Genomic DNA, 19,318 nt, shown 5'->3' with positions numbered 1-19,318 from the left:
CCTTTGTTGCACTTTTTTTTGACTCACAAATACCTATATCATTTTAAGCTTTTTTTTGGTACATTCATCTGTTACCCTGCAAAAGATTACCTCTACCTATCTATAGAAACATTAAGACACTCGAACTCCCTGATGCAGCGCATAAAAACACACGAGAAAATCGGACATGTTGCATCCCAATATTGTACACGAGATCATAAGATTGTTCTCTATCATCTATTCTCTCTCCATGCTGTTGTTTCTCTATAGGAAACACACTAGGACTCCATCAGCTTCTCCTGGAAGTCTGTGCACTTCTTTTTCAGGATCTGGACTGCTTGGAGAAACAATTCGTCAGAGTTGTACATCCCCGTCGACTCGATTGAGACTATGTTTCTGTGTTAGTATCGTCTACTTAGATTCACTTGTATTTGTCCATTTGAAAACTTACAGATAAAGTGGTCTCTGATTCTTCCAAGTTCGACTTTACCCTTGAATTCATCATGTCTGAGGACCTCTCTGCTAACTGTGTCTTTCCTTGGATTTACCACGACCGCTGTGTTTTCTCCTGTCTTCTTGTCCTTCTGGACCTCCGCCACACCCTTCGGGAAGCAGTTGACAAACTTCTCTGCGTCTTCTCCGGTTATCGGCTTTTTGATCTTTATAGACGGCAACAATCGATATGAAGCTGTAGCTACAGGACTGAACTTGGCGTGATCCTGTCCAATTCCCAATACACAATGGATTTCGAGGTCAATTTCCTGGCCTGGTCGTAGCTTTGCTAGTAGAATATCTGGGTTCACAGGTCGGATCTCGCCAGCACCAGAGAACCATGAGGATTGTCGACCTTGAGGGGCGAATTTGATGTCACGGGCATAGACTGAGGAATTGAAGTAAAGTTTGGAAGGATCGGTTTCGGTATTGGGGGTAGCGTGATTACGGGTGCAAGCGACTTTGAGGGTCATGACGACAGTGTTGAAGTCAGTGGCCTCAGCTGCAGGTTCGTCCGGAGATTCTATTCAGAGCTACTGGTTAATACATTTCTCTCTCTCTGTGTGTGGAGCTTTTCTCTTTTCTTTTCTGGATAGATCGTACTCTTTCGCCATCTCAGCTGCTGGAAGCCTTTTTTGTCGCCTCTTAACGGTACGAGACCCAGTCTTTGTGCCAGAACTTCATCCTGTACTATGGATGTATTGTTGTGAACGAAAACTGTTTCAATGGCTAAAGTCGGTACTTCGGATATAAGTATTCTTCGGAAGGCATTGGCGACAGAAGCATCGACGCCGATGAGGTCGAATTCGTAATCGAGATCATTCGCCTTGTGGATGTCGATTTTGGAATTCTAGAGCATATAAGACCGGATGTTAGGACCGACCGGTAGCTTTGAACCGCTATAGAAATAGAATGACTGACTTTTTTGAAGTCGTCCAGATTCCATGAATGGTCTTCACCAGGGTAGTGACCGGGGAAGTCGGTGGATGTCACATTCGAGACTCGTTCCAATTCGACGCCGACTATCTGCACAGCATATAGCTAGTTAGATCATGATTAAAAAACTTAAAGAGACAATGAAACTGGACTTACCCGCCGTCTTTCCAGTTCTTCTTTTGAGGGGGCCATTGCGAATAGCTTTTTCGCGTGTTCGATGTTGAATTCATGAACAAATTTAAAGCAGAGATGCAATGCAATGCTGTCGCAGAAACTTTTTTTGGTGTTGCGGGCAGACAGGTCAAACTAGCAGCCAATCGGAGCCGGGTCAAATGGATTTGCTCTTGGCCGACCACCATTGATATCATACATTCGACCCACAGCACAGACGGTTCAAGGAAAAGAATACTTCTTCGGGCAGATTCGGGCTCTCAGCCAAAGACGCAAATACCAGAGCCTGGGACGACTTCGCCACAATCGCCGGTCCCAATACGTTGGTGGTAGTGATATATGACGGCTTAGACTGCCAACCTAAACCTCAACTCTCCGCTCCTGTCTGCTATCCCTCGACCCCGCGATACCTCCCGAAACAATGGTTGTACCACTTGCTCGCCTCGCCTCTAGGCGATTGTACGCACAGGCTCGATGCCTTAATGTCAAGCCGATTACATTCCCGACTCAGCGGTCGTCAATACGATGCTTTGCAACTACAATGCCACGACGAGCTGCCCCGGCTCCGGCCCCGGAGGATGGTGAATCGTATTCGAAGATCGACCAGGCCTCTACACCGGTGTCTCGTTGGACGGGTCCGGAACCAATCAAGAACGCGGATGAGATTGACTTGGACTTTGATACTACGCGGATGAGTACGTAGGCGGAATTTATATGCAACATTGAGAACTGGCAATGGCTAATTGCGTGGTTTATAGCCCCCGACATGGCTCTGGGAGAAACCGAGCACGAAGGCCGGAAGATTAGACACTATACCGTGAACTTTGTACGGCTGTACTCCTGTTTTTATATACTGGTAGCGGGAGTCCTTGGGTTTTACTAACAGTGGCTATTGTTGTTTAATATAGGGACCCCAGCATCCTGCTGCTCACGGTGTGTTACGATTGATTCTTGAATTGAACGGCGAAGAAATTGTCCGAGCAGATCCTCATGTCGGTCTTCTACATCGTGGTACCGAGAAACTCATCGAATACAAGACATACCTCCAAGCTCTGCCTTATTTCGATCGTCTCGACTACGTTTCTATGATGACCAATGAACAGGTTTTCGCCCTTGCTGTCGAGAAACTGCTTAACATCGAAGTCCCAGACCGTGCCAAGTGGATCCGCACGTTGTTTGGAGAATTGACTCGGGTTAGAAATCATCTTATGTCGGTCTTGTCCCACGCAATGGACGTTGGAGCTCTTACACCTTTCTTGTGGGGTTTCGAAGAGAGAGAGAAGTTGATGGAGTTTTATGAACGTGTGTCCGGTGCTCGTATGCACGCTGCCTATGTTAGACCTGGTGGCGTGCATCAAGATATCCCGATTGGCTTGTTGGATGATATTTACCAATGGGCGACCCAATTTGGTGACAGAATTGACGAAGTTGAGGAACTGTTGACCGACAGCCCAATTTGGAAATCGAGAACCCAGGGTGTTGGTATTGTCGGCGCGCAAGAAGCATTGAACTACAGTTTCTCTGGTGTTATGTTGAGAGGAAGCGGTATTCCATGGGATATCCGAAAATCACAACCTTATGATGCCTACGATCAAGTTGAGTTTGACGTCCCAGTTGGTCTGAACGGAGACTGTTATGATCGATATCTCTGCAGAATGGAGGAGTTCAGGCAGTCGCTACGGATTATCCACCAGTGCTTGAACAAGATGCCACCTGGGCCTGTAAGGACAGAAGACTACAAAGTTACCCCACCACCAAGGGCAGCGATGAAGGAGAACATGGAGGCTCTCATTCATCACTTCTTGCTCTACACTAAGGGGTACACTGTACCAGCGGGTGAGACATATACCGCCATTGAGGCACCGAAGGGAGAGATGGGTGTCTACGTTGTCAGTGACGGAACAGAAGTATGGAGCCCGCTTTCTTGAACCCAAATACGCCGGCAACGATGGCTAATTCTACAATACAGAGACCATACCGGTGTAAGATCAGAGCGCCCGGATTTGCTCATTTGGGAAGCTTCGATCAAGTCTGCAGAGGTCATTTGTTGGCTGACGCGGTCGCTGTCATTGGTACTATGGACTTGGTGTTTGGAGATAAGTTGCCCACCCTCTTTTAGAAAACTACTGTAGAGTTTCTGAATGCTGACAACCTGTGCACAGGTCGACCGTTAATTTAGTACCGGCTATAGTAGTTTGACGGATTGGCACAAACTAAAGCGACTACGTTTTTTTATTTTATTCCTTCGAATTCGAAATTTTTTGTAAAATAATTGATTGCTTTGCAGGAGGGGCGTGAGAAGGAGGGAGAGGTGTATATACGAACGCTTCATACAAAAAACCTTTGGACAGCCTTCACAGTAACTGTTAATGTAGAATTGCATGTCGAAGTCCGTATTAAGGTCGAGATACCAATATAATGTCATCATGCATCGTGATCATGCGTATGCACCATGGCCATGTCATATGAGATATCGATAGCATGGACCGGTAATATAATTGGTGAATTCCGCGGCTGGGTTGCTCCGGCTAGCCGCGTTTTGCGCGAACAACAAAACAATCTAAGCGCGCATTTGCTCCGTTCCCGTTCCAAACACCTCATCTCGCGATACGACCGCCAACTCGACTCATCGAAAACCTCTTCGTTCGCTCTTCGCAAACCGCACAGATTCTCATCACTAGGCCCTCATCCTTGTATTATCGCCATTCGTACTCGATTTCAACCTTGTTCCGGTCCTCTTTTTCACTTGGGCGACCTCGTACTGTTGCCGAGACACGCGACACGGTTTCATCACAACCAAACAAGCCAGTCCATCAACGCCGACGCCACTACTAATTTTTTCGAGCTTTCAGCCTTTTGATCCGACTTACACCGTCGCCAAACCAGCTCATATTGGTTCTGAAGGATATTTTCCCCGTATTTAAGCCGTAACCGTTTTCTCTAACGGCGATCGAAACCGACAACTGGCCTGCATATCAGATGCACGGCGGACTATCATTGGACTAAAGGAGGAGACAGCAGCTCGGGCGGCGATACTATATCTCAAATGTCGGCCCCGGAGATTGCGGCTCCCGCGCCTCCTCCCCCCAAGCAATTTGCGATATAAGTACCCCAGTCTATTCAAGATGGGAGCGAGAGGAAGACGGTTGGTGGCACGGCTGACATTCAGTGCACAGCAAAGCAAAGAGTCGGGCTAGATGTTGACTTTGCTACGCGGACTATCAAGGTGGGTGGCTTCTGGCAGTATTAGGGGACGGTGGAAACTGTTAAAAGGCTATTTGGGGCAAGAGGGGTGTTAACTGGGCGACTTGTAGGGGTTTACTGAGATCACTGTTTTACCGCTTGATCCGACATTACGGACCTTAAGGTTTAACTGTCGTCAATGCAGTAGGTGTAGCTCTAATTTACTTGAGAGCTCGGGGCCTTGGACTAATCTGACGCCATAGACATCAGCCGAGTAACGATCAATGGCCGTGCACCGGGCCAGTGGGGGTATAACGATCCGCATGCGAAATGGAGATTACACGATACAGCGACTGTGAACCAATGGGGAATGTTGCGGCGACGAATAGATCCCCTCTTTACCAGCACCCTTGGCGATGACGAACTTTCCCTTTCTCTTCCTAATAAGATGAAGATCGAGCTAGAGGTATTATTACCAGAATACAAAAACCACAATAGCACAGCTCAACTAACATACACAGGATCCATCAATGGCTGGCACAATGGTACCAAGTCGGGAGGTTCGGGCGAGTTCCGCGCGTGGTACGTATATTGATGGGCTGTGGCTGAACAATAGGATTAACATGAAGTCGTAGATTCCCCAAGGATCGATACGCCAGGCCCTAATGCTACAGACGGGCCTGTATATGCAACTCTACTTGTTCGAATAGACTACACCATTCCCACTATCCGAGATGGACTACATTTTGTTGGATCGGATGACGATCCTCGATACCCACATGCATTCACTACAAACAGCTTTCTACCTGGATCTGCGGCGTGTCTGTTCCCTTGTATCGATGATCTTTGGGAGCGTCCCCCCGTCTGGGACCTTGAAATCACGTGTCCGCGGACTTTAGGGGACATCGGCGTAGATATTGAACCTTACGAAGAACCCCTTATTAATGGGTCCTCGCGGTCGTTGTTCAAGAGGAAACGTCCGAAAAGGGAAGATTCAGATTTTGCATTCCAATATCATGGCGAAGGAGAGGATTTGGAGATGCAGGTTGTGTGTTCTGGTAGCTGTGTGAATGAGGTAAATCTCACTGTCTAGCAAAACCGCGATTAATACTAACGAAGTCGTAGTTTACGGATGCCAAAGACCCGCATAAAAAGGTGTTTCATTTTACGATCGAGAAGCCAACTGCACCTCACCAAATTGCGTTCGCTATTGGCCCCTTTGAGAAAGCTGTTTTGACAGAGAATCGGGCGGCGGAAGAAGACGAAGCTCTTGGTCGTAATGCGGTAGAAGTTGTTGGGTATTGTCTTCCAGGTCGAAAGGAAGAAGTTGAAAACACGTGCTTGTTCATGCAGAGGGTGAGTTAAACCAGAATCCAGCTTGTATCAGAACATTTGCTAAACCGAAAATCATAGGCCATAGATTACATGGTTCGAAATGCAGGACACTATCCTTATCCATCTTTTTCTCTGGCTTTTGTTGACGACTTCCCTTCGGATATTGTCTCTTCAGCTGGCTTAGCCGTATGTAGTAGTCGGCTGCTCTTCAAACAAGATTGTATAGATCCTATCTATACAACAACAAAGCTTCTAAGTGTAGCCCTTGCTTCTCAATGGTGTGGTGTTCAGATCATACCAAAGGCATGGGAAGATCTTTGGCTCATCATTGGATTGGCTCATTTTCTTGCTGGGCAGTTCCTGAAAAATCTTACGGGTAGCAACGAACACCGATTTAGGATGAAAAAAGATGCGGAAGAGATTTGCAGGCAAGATATAGGACGGGCACCGCTCTCTAACCCATTGCAGCAGCTACCTTTGGATCCATCGGAGCTTGACTTTGTCGCATTGAAGGCCCCAGTGGTCTTGTTCATCTTGGACCGGAGACTCACGAAAGCTAGTAGCTCAATGGGCGTCTCTCGTGTCATCTCAAAGCTGTTTCTTAATGCTTTCACAGGAGACGTCAATTCGCTTAACCTGAGCACTGCTCAGTTCATTAAGCAGTGCGAGAAGGTTGGGCACCAAAAGCTGGATTCCTTTTTTAACCAGTGGGTGTTCCGTAGTGGCTATCCGCGATTCGAAATTTCTCAGCGATTTAACAAGAAGAAGATGATCGTGGAGATGATTATCCGTCAAACCCAGGATAAAGAAGTTGCCCAAAAAGGTCTTACGCCCCAGAGTTTCCTGAGAGATGCATTAAACAGACAAACCGACGGTGTAAAGGATGCTTCTCCACCTCAAGTTTTCAGCGGCCCAATGACGATCCGTATTCACGAAGCGGATGGCACGCCTTATGAACACGTTGTCCAGATTCACGAGGTCTACTCAAAGCTTGAAATTCCATACAATACAAAATACAAACGTCTTAAGAGGACAAGGCGCCAGAAGGAACGTCTGGCTGCATTTGCTGGTATGGACATCAACGCAGAAACTCAGGCGGAAGACGTACTACTTTACTGCCTTGGCGATGTCTTGCAGAGCGATGAAGATACTGCGGACTGGAGGTTGACTGACTTCACGAAAGAGGAAGAGGACAAGATGGCACAGGAAGCGTTCGAATGGATTCGGGTGGATGCTGACTTCGAGTGGGTCTGTACAATGAGGCTCAATCAACCGGATCACATGTACCTGTCGCAACTGCAACAGGATAGAGACGTTGCAGCACAATATGAATCCGTGCTACATTTCAAAGAGGCCAAACCCTCACATCTCATCTCGACAATACTGGTTAGGACCGTCATGGACCGGCGGTACTACTATGGAATCCGGTGCGAGGCTGCAAAAGCACTCAGCAGATGTGCCACCGCCGAACTTAGTTGGATTGGCGAGTTTCATTTGCAGAAAGCCTTTCAAGAATTCTATTGTTTCCCCGACTCCTTGATCCCCCGGGCAAACGATTTCTCTGATTTCACCTCTTACTTTGTACAGCAGAATATCATTACTGGTTTTGGTGGAATAAGAGATGGGATGGGGAAATCCCCGTTGTCTGTTCAACGATACTTACTCGACATCATACGCTATAACGATAACTCCAACAACAGTTTTTCGGATAGTTTCCACTTAGCAAACTTGCTCCGGAGCCTAGGAAGCTGTTTGCAAGCAGGCTCGGGACAGCGTGGAATGATGGACATGGATGTCGATGAAACCGACACTGAAGAAAGAGAAAAGAGTAAGGAGGAAATAATTCGCGAAATTGAACGCCTTCAACGAATGGACCAGTGGATGTCATCGTATCACAATGTAATCTCGACAACATGTCTCGATGTCAAGAACCGATTGATCAAGGCAAAAGTTCAGGAGTATACGCCACTAGAGTTCCTCGCTTATTCAAAGGAAGGAACTTCAGAACAGTTGCGAATCAAGGCGATTAACTGTTTGGTTGAGAACGGGGCGGTCAGAGATCCAAATTTGTTAACCTACATCTGCTATATCATTGCTTCAGATCCCTCATCGAGGATCCGCCGAGAGACCTTCGAGTCCTTGATGCATGGCATTGGTAGTGTAGCGATTGGGGACGATGTCGGCGCAACCAGTGAGGCCGCTGTATCGAACAGCCTAACTATCGTCGAAGAGAACAGTGCAGCGAAGCGCCAACAAGAAGCGCGGCAAAGCGCCGATGCAGCAATCAGAAATTTGAAGGAGCAGCTTGCAAATAAGGCTTTCTTCAAAAATGCTCTCGAGCCGATCTTGAAGTAGGACCCCTTTTACTTTGCTTGGTTATAACTTCTTTACCTAACGCTAACGTTCGCATTCTCACCAAAGGTCCACTGTAATCAACTTCCTTGACGTGAGGAAGATAATCAGTCTCTGTTCTCTCTTGTATAATGACATACAGTCCCACGTTGTCAAGGTTCCAATGCGAAAATCACGTGCGATTGCTGTCACTCACGAAGGAAAGGTTAGTTCCATCCATCAAATATCAAGCACCAAATCCATAGTTTATGAGCCGGTCTAATCCTATGGTGGATATAGGGCAAATTACGATTCATCACGAATCCGAGTTCGAAAGAGCTTGCTAAATTGCGCCCTATCGATTGGCCGCATCTGAGACCCCAACCTAATCCTCCCCCTCCCCCGCCTCCCCAGCCTCCGTCTGCGACTCCGCAACCAGCCGTTCCCAAGCTAGTTCTTAAACCGCCTATTCTTCCGGGCTCTGCGAAACCTTCCCCTCCCCCCCCAAGGAACCCCTCCTTTTCACCCCCTCAACCTCATCCGACTCCAATGTCCGCCGTGTCTAGTAATACCCCACAACCAAAAACCATCCTCAAATTGAAGGCACCCTCACAACCTCAACAATCACCGGCCGCCCCCAAACCAATCATCAAACTTAAGTTCACGGCCAAAAGCGGATCTTCTTAGGATTCTACCATAGAATCCCCATTTGTTGGGACAAAGAGAAGGGGCTCGCATCTTATATGCTCTAGCATCGCCAACATAATTTCATATAATAATTCTATATTTTTATTCAAAAGTCTGTTACCCTTATACCCACGGAAGTGCACAGGTTTTCCGTCTTCGCAGCTCTGTTTTTATTATCATCGTTTTCGTCCTCTATCGTGGAAATCATCATTGTACACTAGAGATCGTGTGTTTTTCTTTTCCGGGGGGGTATATTTCCTTGGGTTCTTATATCCTCGACTTTATTTTTTTTCCCGATCCAATTGCTTTTCGAGGCGTTCAGGTGGTTCATTTCATCAGCAACCTTATTCCTCATGCCATTACCTGTACAAATTGTTCGTCTTCGTTCTTCTTTCTATTTCTATCTCTATTTCTTTCTTCATTTCCTCTTCCCCCCCTTTTTTTTCTCTTCTTTATTGCCTTTCCTCGTCCGTTGGCCTGTATTCATTTTCGTCGGTTTAATGGTACAAGACTAGGTTTAGTGCTTCTAGGCTTCCCCTAGAGGCGAAAAGAAGGGGTTCAACAGAATTGAAAGGTCGTAATGAATTTCAGGCCCTTTCAACTCGCTTGCTTACTTTTATCATCTATTTCCTCAATCAATGTCTTGCATACTTTCCGGCGTTTCTTTTCATTATTTCTCGCCTGAACGACGGGTTATTATGTGCCTCCATGTTGTCCCTCTCTTTGGACGGAAATACTGTCTCCACATATATATGTACTTTAGAGAGTATTGGACAATAATTCTTCGTGAAATAAATCTGATTATCTGGAGTATTCCTTCATAAAAAAAAAAAAGAGAAGAAGTTGTGGAAGGATGCTACGCTAGACACGAATCGCTCATATAAAAGAGAGAGAGAGAGAGGCTCCGACGCCACCGAGTAAAACTTGGAGAAAGCATCTAAGTGAAAGTAGGAGGGACAGTTGTGAGTTAAGCAGGTAGTTCATGCTTTGCAACCCTATTTTACAAGAATATAAGCATTCATCTCCCTAAGATATGAGAATAATGTTAGTATCTGCGACGATATATATCATTAAATGTCTTTCCGAGATGGAACCCTATGTTAGGAGATGATGTATGTAAATACGCACAAAATTCAGATTCCTAACCGGTTATGAGACCACCCTCATTCTAAAGACTTCATAATCGTCCAGATATTCCATCCACAAGCAGTAGCATCATCCTCAAGACTGAGAGGCCTGCAATATGGATGTATGGACGTCTATCTGACATTCCTCGTATGTTCTGTCATTCTACCCGGCCCAGCACCACCGACTGCCCGTGAAGACCCCACACCGATACGATCGTCGCGTGAACGTGTCCTGGTAGACTTCTTGCTCTCAGAAGCCTGTTGCTGTTGTTGAACCGCTTGCATTTGTTTATGTTTATGCTCTTCGAGTTGGCGCAAACGTTCGTTCTCCAGGTTGCGAAGCTCTTCCTCCTTTGCAGCTTGTTCGAGGGAGTGGCGTACTTCCTCAGCTGTGAGAAGAATTTTTGTGGGAGGACGACGGAGGAGCGACATCTTTCTGTTCTTCTATAGAGTGTATTGTTGGTGTAAGTCTGAAAGCTGTGATGTATAGATGGGTGGGAAGGGTGGTTTTGCGAGGTGTTGGGTAGCTTGAGCCCAGCTTGACGAGCAGGTGGTTGATAAGGTTGCTTGGGAGCGACCACGGCCACAACAGACAGATCAAGACATCAACCACATGCACATTGCATTCATTGCATCGCCATCATCAACGTTACTAAGCCACGGGCCAGCTGAGTAACTTCATTCTCAGATATTTCAGTGGTGATGGAAAAGAAGGGAGTTGGCCAGGAAGCCCGACAGTAAGCCAGATTTAATTATTTTGCTATCCATTGACTACGGATGTCAGATTGATTCATTTTTATATTAATCTTAACGTTACATAGGTCTCTGACGGACGCTGAAAAGGCCGTGCTGGTGGAATATCAAAAGATCTTGATAACCCTCAATTCGATGTGAGTAGAATAGCAGTCTACCTCTCTCGTAGTCAAATGCTTATTGATTTAATGTAGAAATACATCACTGGAAAGAACGATTGCAACCACCCGAGAGAAAGGTCCTGTCCAGACATCGCTGGAAGACCTGAACAGAGTCGCCCGGGATACCTTTTCGGGGCCGCCGTCTTGAGCAGGGGAAAGAAGAAGGAGGAGGAGAAGGAGGAGAAAGTGGAGGAGAATCGCGTCTCCCCGCCGGCTTGTTCGCGTGTTCAGCTTAGCTTAGCTGAGCTGCACCAACCAGATCCTTCCCGCAACTGCACCCACTGCGCTTCTGGCCCGTTATCATTAATATTACCATTTTCACCGTTCTCGTGAACTCGAATCGATCTCTCTTCCTTCTACACTTAACATATTACACTTCAAAAACAATTTATCTTCTTTACCGACATCATGGCGACGACCACCGTACTGACGACCGAATCACCCGACAGATGGTACGGTGTTTCCACCCCACCCTGGCCTGGTCATCCGTCCCGCTTAGCTTGGGGGTTATGGATAACCATGCGTATATAACTGCTAGACATGCTGAACATACGACAATAGGAAGTACCTCAACAACATCCTTACTAGAAGAGGGCCTTATTCAGACGAGACCTTTGAGCCCGGTGATGAGCCTAAAGCATTTCTTGCAGATTTAAAAATATTGTCAGTATTTCACCCCAAAATTTACCATCCATCTACCCTAGTAGCTTCACTCAACTCGTACTAATACATCTGTCTCTATTTGCGATTTCCTTTTGTAGGGTCATGTATGCTTCCACCAGATAAAATGCCCCCGGAATATTTCCAGAATCATATCCTAATTCGAATTTCATAATAGCGGGGCTGGAGGATTAGGATGTGAAATCCTCAAAAACTTGGCCTTATCAGGCTTCAAAGACATCCATGTCATTGATATGGGTACAGCTTCATTATTCTCTCAAATACCAGTTCCAATTGTTAACGACAATGAACCCTTACAGACACCATCGATATTTCCAACTTGAACCGTCAATTCTTATTCCGAGAAGCCGATGTTGGGAAATCGAAAGCTGAGGTCGCTGCGGCGTTTGTCATGAAGAGGGTCCGAGGTGTCAAGATTACACCTTTCAACTGCGCTATCCAAGATAAAGACGACGAATACTATAAACAATTCAAAATTGTGGTTTGCGGTCTCGACTCCGTAGAGGCTAGAAGATGGATCAATGCTACACTTGTCAACCTTGTTGGCGAGGAAACGTTGATCCCACTCATCGATGGAGGCACAGAAGGGTTCAAGGGCCAGGCCCGTGTCATTCTTCCGACGATTTCATGTTGTTACGAATGTACCCTCGACATGCTAACACCCCGTGCCGCTGTTCCCCTCTGCACTCTCGCATCGATTCCCAGACAACCGGCTCACTGTATCGAATGGGCGAGTGTCATACAATGGCCCAAGGAGAAAGGGGACCTAAAAATCGATATGGATGATCCGGAACACGTCACCTGGCTTTACACAAAAGCTCTAGGCCGTGCCAAAGAATTCAATATCCCTGGTGTGACATACGCTATGACACAGGGTGTTATCAAGAATATTATTCCGGCTATTGCATCTACAAATGCCATTGTCGCTGCTTCTTGTTGCAGCGAGGCTCTAAAGATTGCGACTACTGCTTCGCCGTATTTGGATAATTACATGATGTACACTGGCGATGAGAGTGTGTATACTTATACATTCCAACACGAAAAGAAGGATGATTGTCCAGTTTGTGGAAACCTGCCACAGGCTTTGACGGTAGATCCGGAGTCGACCTTGGAGGAGCTGATGGAGAAGTTGCAGGAAAGACCCGAGACGTAAGTTCATATCACGAATGCTCTACTTTTAAAGGACAAAGAAATATTGACAGGTTTATTTTTTGCACAAACTACAGAACATTGAAGAAGCCGTCACTCAGAACTTCAGCGAAGAGTTTGTACCTGCAGGCGCCAAAGCAGTTGGAGGAGCAGACCCGGCCAAATCTAGAGAAGCAACTCAAGGAGTTGATGGAGGAGGGTGACGAACTTTCCATTTCGGATCCTGGCATGCCGTTCAATTTACGGTTCATTATTTCCTTTTCTTCTTAAAACAGCAGTGTGATTTATTAAGCTGTTAGTAGAAAGCATAAATGAGGCGTCGGTGGCGTCAGATATGAATATAAGCGGCCCGATTGGCTTGTCTAGTATAAAATTTATAAAATTAAGAGGCAACTAGTGCTAACGCTCATACCGCTCAAACCACTTGCTAGAACAACAATAATAAATAACGAATGTGCAAAGATATGCATGTCTACGTAGCTATCAAGCTAGCCCTAAGTTGGTCGGGGCTTGGTTTGCGCAGCAGTCGTGGCTGCACGGATTATGTTATTGCCGTTAATGATGCCGGTAGTCGCAATGATAATCTGTCGCTTGCCCTCCTCCTGTTTACCTATCCACCTTAACGCAGCAATTTCTGTATATGTAATACCACCCAGGAAGAATACCACCGTGATTTTCTTCTCGTTTTGGCCGTCCAAGATCACTATCAAGGCTATCAGTAAATATATCCTCGGTATCATAGAAATTGAACAACTTACTCCTAGCCCTAACTGCTTTGTCCTCCCCTTTCTGGACCTCGTCAAATGTCTTCCCTCCCACGTTCTTAACTACATCTTCAAACCCTTTCCAACCTACTGAATTTGGATTCAAGCTTCCACCGCCTCTAGCCGCTTGCGCTACCGCTGATTTTTGGATCACGCATTGCACAAGCCTGACACTCAAAGGTGCGTAGACGCTATAGACGTAGACGATATCATCCGGATCACTTTCGTTCACGCTCTCGCTAAACAATCTCAATGGTTTTCGAAGGTAGTCGTAGTTTGTCCTCGTGGCAGCAGCAGCCGCAGAGCCTGCCACCGTACGTGATTGTAATAATGCCACCTTATCAAGAGCATCGAGGGTTAAGACGTGTTCGTAGCCGTAACCTTGAAGGATTTCACGACGGAACAGATCAAAATCTTTTGGCTTAAACCCAGTACTAACGCAGCTATATAGACAGAGAAGCCGTAAAACTGTTTCTAGAGAGGCGCCTCGAGCGATCAGCTCGGTCATGAGTTCGTGCTGTTGGGTTGATGAGTAGCCCGCTATTAACGACTGCTGGACTTCAAGTGTTTTCTCGAAGAGTTCAGTGTTAATGTGCTTTTGGATTATTTCGGCGATGTTGAAGTCTATCGTTGGCTGTTAGTCTACGTCTATATCTTCATGAATATTCGAAAGGTTTAATTGAACATACGCATAGATAGCGAAGTCCTGTCCTTCTGTGCTGGACCAAGGACCTTTGTCACGTACGTCTTCATCTCCGACACGGTCTTATAGTCATCCTTCTTTTTAAAGTCGGCATCGATTCGGAGTGCTGTTTTCTTCAGAATCGCAGGAACGGCAGAAAAGTTGTTATTGCGGAGATCAGTGAAAACCCGGTCACTGCCTTCCAAAAGCACCTTTCGTTTCTTTCCTTGAGGCGCTGCGGGGGCAGTTCCCACACTCCTTCCGGTTGCTTCCGTCGGGCCTTGCATCGCTGTACCGACAATACTAGCTTCTAGTTCGACATGGGCTGAAATGGCACGCAAGTCAACAATCGATTATATCTTGAACCTTGAGGGATAATTACTTACAATTGCTGATTCCAAATATTTCATCAATGAGGCCCTCATAAGTCAATTGTGTTAACAGAGGGGTGACAAAATCCGTTTCCCGATCGATGATCACAAGGTTCTCAATTATCGAGCTAGGGGCAAGCGCCATGGAAGTCGATGCATCTTCTGCGGCGGCTTCGTTTCTCATTCGTAGTAGAGCATCCAGAAGCTTCTTTCCTTTATCTCCTTGTCCCGTGATCCTTGGAAAGAGACCATACTGCTGCTGTAGCAACATCAAGGCCTTTGCCGAATTAAAAATCGAGGTATATGTTTTATGTAGGTAAAGGTCCTCGAATGCGTCGTCAAGTTCTAGTGATAAAATATCAGGTTCTAGAGGTATGAAGTATAGAGGGTATTCATTGATTGTGACATCTCCGAACACACCCTCATCCTCTAGAATACGGTCACACAACGGTGTCCGTCGCGGAACAAAGAACAAAGAGTTTTCCAAGTCTTGCCCAGGTATTCGCGGGGCATTTTTAATCTGCGCTATTGAGATATGTCAGCCGGAAATCCAAAAACCGAGTGGCTTCCAGGGAATACCATTGCAGCATATTGGGAAGCTAAGCAATGATCCTCCATTCACAGCTTATTTTGCGAATTCTTAATCTTGGGATCAAGACTGACTATGCCGAGTAGGAGCATCGGATCGGCATAGCCTACTTGTAAGACCCCATGAGGGGAGGGCTTCTTGCCAAGATAGCAAATCATGGGAGATATTTTTCGAAAAACAGACAGCAACTTACTGACATGCTATTGAGTAGGCATTCTTTGCTGTGCATCTTGCAATGTAAAGAATGTTCTTTGAAGCGGTATAGTCGATGTTATTATCTTCAATCCAATGTAGCTGGACAACCCCGTAGTCCTGAAACCTCACACATGTATATTAGCCTCGGAGTTCACTTCATCAGGACTCAGAAGCCGGTGTACCTGCCTGGAGCAAAGAAGGCTGTGCTATAAGCCCCAAGGGTCCGGACAGCGCTTTATCCACCACTAGGGATTTCTTCCCCCGAACCTAATATGATTCCCACTCAGGTCAGACTGTGTCTTTTGTATCTCCTTAAAGTTGGATATGGGTCTCGGCAACATACACCTTCAAGAACATTACACAGGTCTCGAAGTGCTTGGTCCTTGATCTTTGAGGGATCAAATTCAGTGGCTCGTTCGGCGACCATCTTTACATATGCTTGGGTAGGCCGGATCGACTTTCAGGCTTTGATGTAATTGCAAAAGTGTAACAGACTAACGGCCGGTTTCTAATCGATAAAGCGGAGTAAGTAAAGTGTTTTGGCTAGGATATCAAAATTTATCGTATATAGTGAAGTAGTTATCCTTTACCTTGCTTGCTGGAGCCCTCAAGAAGAAAGCTCTTGCTTTAAAAATGATAGCTGGGGGGTCTGTATGCATGAGATAATGGGTTCCTCAGAAAGTGCTAAATGTGGAGGGGACGACGCGCAGCCGATGCTATCAACCATGCGAATGCCAAGACCAGACAATCTGGCGCTGAAAGCTCCACCCAAAAAATCGCGTCGAGCGACAGCTTCAACTTGTCATCGACCATCCACAATCCTGCCTCCACAAAACCTCATTATCATAGCCAGGACACTCCCTAAATACACATCTAAACTCATTTATAACCATCCAAACCCTCCAAAATGCCACAGGCCCAGCCCGAACTCAAGAAGGTACGTACAACCCATCGCCGTCACTGGGATCTCGTAAAACGAAAACGGACCATACCTAACTATCCGGGAATGATTGTACAGTATCTCGAGAAAAGACTCTTCGTCCAATTAAACGGTTCAAGGAAAATCATCGGAGTTTTGCGCGGATATGATGTACGAAACAACCCCTGCCCGGGCACTCGTCGAAGTGATCAAGCTAACAGGAGATGTCTAGATCTTCTTAAACCTGTGTATGGATGATTGTATTGAAGAGAAGGCTGGTGGTGAGAAGGAAAGAATTGGCACAGTAGTTATTCGTGGAAACTCGGTGGTCATGCTCGAGGTCAGTATCATAATCCACATGCAGTTGGAAAGCCATTACTTACTCGAATAAACAGGCCCTCGAACGCATATAGGCTTTTCGTCGCACCGTTCTCGTGAGATCCATCCCTCATACAATTGGCGCCATAAAGCTTGAAACCTCCTACTGGGAATATGTTGTCTCGAATTTCAAGGGAATCGTGGTCGGAATAAAGCGCTTATGGCATGAAACGGTATGCAACTTCGCTGCCATGAATTCATATCGGGGACCCAGCTGAACATTTCTCACGACGAAGAAACATATTTTACGGCTGTATACTAGGTAATGACTTGAGCATAATATCATTTATGACCCTTTATTTTGAGAAAGATCACACAACTCCCAAAGGGAAAATTATATACAAATGGTCGTATGAATGGTATACCAAAGATGCTCTATGATTTTGCCGCTTGGCTCATCAGGAACTTCTTCAATCCGAACCAATCCTGATTGATTATTTCAACTCCTAAGCTGCGGAGAGGGACCAAGGGCCCAGATTCAAACCCATACAAAGTATGGAGCTTGTCAACAAATCCTAGAAGAGCGTTATTGGGCAAGTACCTTTCAGACTGATAGGGTTCCAAAGTAAATGAGGAGCCAATATCTTGGCCATGTGAGATACCGTCCGCAATCGACTTAACGAGAGAGTAGACATCACCAACACCAGCGTTAAGACCTTGCCCGGCCATGGGGTGAATCGTGTGTGCGGCATCCCTGTCGCCTCGTTAGTAAACTTTATTTTTATAATCTGGAATAGTCTGAGCTGCCTACCCAACAAGTGCGATTCGCTCTCCAATATATCTATCGGCATGCTTCATTTTCAAAGGGAATGAAGCCCGAGTGCCTTCTAGAACCTCGGTAATTCGCATAGGAATTGTTGGAGGGTCCGGGTACTTTGTTACGCTCTCCCTCCACTTTGTTTCTTCGACTACCCCACTCTTCAGGTTGTGGAGATAGTCGATGTCAGTATAGGAGAGCCTAAAGGCTGCGTTTACCATAGCGACAAAGTCCTCCGGCGCCAATGACTTCAGATGGGCCACCTTTTCGGGTGTAGTTGACCAAGCAAGGTTAGCAAAGTTCCCAGGTAGCTACGAGAATATATTGTCAGAACTGGCCCCATAAATTCGGTACATTAGTAGGATATTTGAACTCACTGGTAGAATAGCAACCGGTCCTGACGGTAAGAACCTTTGGTAGGCAAACTTTGGGAATGCAGAATCATCCTCGATCTTAAAAGTCGCCACCATGCTATGCCTATTATAATCCCACCCTCTGCTCTCGATCCCAGCAAAAGTTCTAACCGGGCTGCTTCCACCATCCGCCCCGATCAACAACTTTGCGCCGAGCTTTTGGCCATTGCTCAAAGTGACGATTGGCCAATCTCGCATATCAACCTCTTCAGTTAGTTGACCATACTCAATTTTTTCCACTTTGGTTTTATCAATCATTGTTGGCTTGACCGCAAGCTCCTCAAGCCGTTGCAATAAACCATGGCTCAGATGTATGTTTTCTACCATGTGCGCAATGGTAGTATCTACACCTTCCTGTCGACCACCCAGTAGCTTATTCCAATCAAACTCGACACGGGCATCCGTCATGCCATCCCAGACTTGCATACCATCATAAGACTGCACTCTTTCCTGTTTGATATGTTTCCATACTCCAGTTTCCTTGAGGAGTTTGACAGTACTCGGGATAAGAGAAACGATACGATTGGCAAAGTAATCCGGGGTAGGTTTCCAATCCCGAATGGAAGCCAGATTCATACCCTCAATTAATGCGACTTTCAAATGACTTGTAGCACGCGCAGCACCTAAACCCCCAATTATGTCAGCGTCATGATACCAACTAATTTCCAATTGGTCGGTAAATATCCACAAACCGAGCGATGCCGCAAGTGTCAGCCCGACAGGACCGCCACCGACGACGACAATATCATATATTTCGGGATTGGGCGACGCTTCGGATGCGAATGACCTCGTGGCCGCAATCCGGGCAACATTCGATGTGCGAATGGCCCATGCCGAACGCTTTATCGGCAGGTGTAGAAGAGACCGCCGCATTCTGGTGTGAACATTTTATGTCAAAGCGAGCTTTTTCGGTGGCATCAGGAAACCCGTGTTGCGCGTGAAGTTACGCAGAGAAAATGAACATCAAGCCCAACACAAAAAATTACACACGCCACTTTCGGACGAGAACATGAAGACCCGATATCGCGGATTATGGCTGAGTAGAGTTCTGCAGAAGACATTACAATTACGAAAAATAACCGGCAGATTTGATGCAATATTATCAATTGATTCGGGTAAATGAGAAAAAAAAATTGCGCGATACCTATCCGTCTAGTTAAAGATCGAAAAAAAAATGCCAAAATATGTATCCCAGCATGCACACGCTAAATCGAATCTAAGAACAATAAAATGGCGCTTCTCGATGATATGCGACGTATGCATCT

General features: G+C 46.2%; 8 protein-coding genes across 8 annotated transcripts; 4 read left to right on the top strand and 4 right to left on the bottom strand.

The window, feature by feature from the left end:
• Positions 1–257: 257 nt before the first annotated feature.
• AOL_s00078g93 (uncharacterized protein) lies at positions 258–1,599 on the bottom strand (the record flags this gene model as incomplete). The annotated part of the gene is made up of 5 exons (XM_011123356.1): positions 258–367; positions 431–994; positions 1,075–1,321; positions 1,393–1,497; positions 1,564–1,599. The coding sequence occupies 5 exons, from the start codon at positions 1,597–1,599 to the stop codon at positions 258–260; spliced, it is 1,062 nt and encodes a 353-aa protein (XP_011121658.1).
• Positions 1,600–1,999: 400 nt separating this feature from the next.
• AOL_s00078g92 (uncharacterized protein) lies at positions 2,000–3,697 on the top strand (the record flags this gene model as incomplete). Its single annotated transcript, XM_011123355.1, has 4 exons — positions 2,000–2,273; positions 2,337–2,404; positions 2,487–3,485; positions 3,548–3,697. The coding sequence occupies 4 exons, from the start codon at positions 2,000–2,002 to the stop codon at positions 3,695–3,697; spliced, it is 1,491 nt and encodes a 496-aa protein (XP_011121657.1).
• Positions 3,698–4,960: 1,263 nt separating this feature from the next.
• Positions 4,961–9,114, top strand: AOL_s00078g91 (uncharacterized protein; the record flags this gene model as incomplete). The annotated part of the gene is made up of 9 exons (XM_011123354.1): positions 4,961–4,965; positions 5,032–5,227; positions 5,283–5,343; positions 5,397–5,836; positions 5,887–6,117; positions 6,175–6,282; positions 6,346–8,447; positions 8,518–8,653; positions 8,728–9,114. The coding sequence occupies 9 exons, from the start codon at positions 4,961–4,963 to the stop codon at positions 9,112–9,114; spliced, it is 3,666 nt and encodes a 1,221-aa protein (XP_011121656.1).
• Positions 9,115–10,373: 1,259 nt separating this feature from the next.
• On the bottom strand, positions 10,374–10,673 carry AOL_s00078g90 (uncharacterized protein; the record flags this gene model as incomplete). The annotated part of the gene is made up of 1 exon (XM_011123353.1): positions 10,374–10,673. One exon carries the CDS (start codon positions 10,671–10,673, stop codon positions 10,374–10,376), a length of 300 nt encoding a protein of 99 aa, XP_011121655.1.
• An 890-nt stretch (positions 10,674–11,563) lies between these two features.
• Positions 11,564–13,255, top strand: AOL_s00078g89 (uncharacterized protein; the record flags this gene model as incomplete). Its single annotated transcript, XM_011123352.1, has 5 exons — positions 11,564–11,607; positions 11,717–11,818; positions 11,994–12,073; positions 12,136–12,985; positions 13,063–13,255. The coding sequence occupies 5 exons, from the start codon at positions 11,564–11,566 to the stop codon at positions 13,253–13,255; spliced, it is 1,269 nt and encodes a 422-aa protein (XP_011121654.1).
• A 224-nt stretch (positions 13,256–13,479) lies between these two features.
• On the bottom strand, positions 13,480–16,013 carry AOL_s00078g88 (uncharacterized protein; the record flags this gene model as incomplete). Its single annotated transcript, XM_011123351.1, has 6 exons — positions 13,480–13,688; positions 13,744–14,373; positions 14,439–14,756; positions 14,818–15,327; positions 15,589–15,703; positions 15,930–16,013. 6 exons carry the CDS (start codon positions 16,011–16,013, stop codon positions 13,480–13,482), a joined length of 1,866 nt encoding a protein of 621 aa, XP_011121653.1.
• A 480-nt stretch (positions 16,014–16,493) lies between these two features.
• AOL_s00078g87 (uncharacterized protein) lies at positions 16,494–16,918 on the top strand (the record flags this gene model as incomplete). The annotated part of the gene is made up of 4 exons (XM_011123350.1): positions 16,494–16,523; positions 16,605–16,676; positions 16,738–16,845; positions 16,901–16,918. 4 exons carry the CDS (start codon positions 16,494–16,496, stop codon positions 16,916–16,918), a joined length of 228 nt encoding a protein of 75 aa, XP_011121652.1.
• Positions 16,919–17,258: 340 nt separating this feature from the next.
• AOL_s00078g86 (uncharacterized protein) lies at positions 17,259–18,926 on the bottom strand (the record flags this gene model as incomplete). Its single annotated transcript, XM_011123349.1, has 4 exons — positions 17,259–17,577; positions 17,635–17,951; positions 18,018–18,676; positions 18,746–18,926. The coding sequence occupies 4 exons, from the start codon at positions 18,924–18,926 to the stop codon at positions 17,259–17,261; spliced, it is 1,476 nt and encodes a 491-aa protein (XP_011121651.1).
• Positions 18,927–19,318: the final 392 nt, after the last annotated feature.

Source organism: Orbilia oligospora (genome assembly GCF_000225545.1).
Source record: "Orbilia oligospora ATCC 24927 unplaced genomic scaffold scaffold00078, whole genome shotgun sequence".
NCBI lineage: Eukaryota > Fungi > Ascomycota > Orbiliomycetes > Orbiliales > Orbiliaceae > Orbilia > Orbilia oligospora.
The sequence above is the reverse complement of the archived record's forward strand: the minus strand, read 5'-3'. Positions and strand labels throughout refer to the sequence as shown.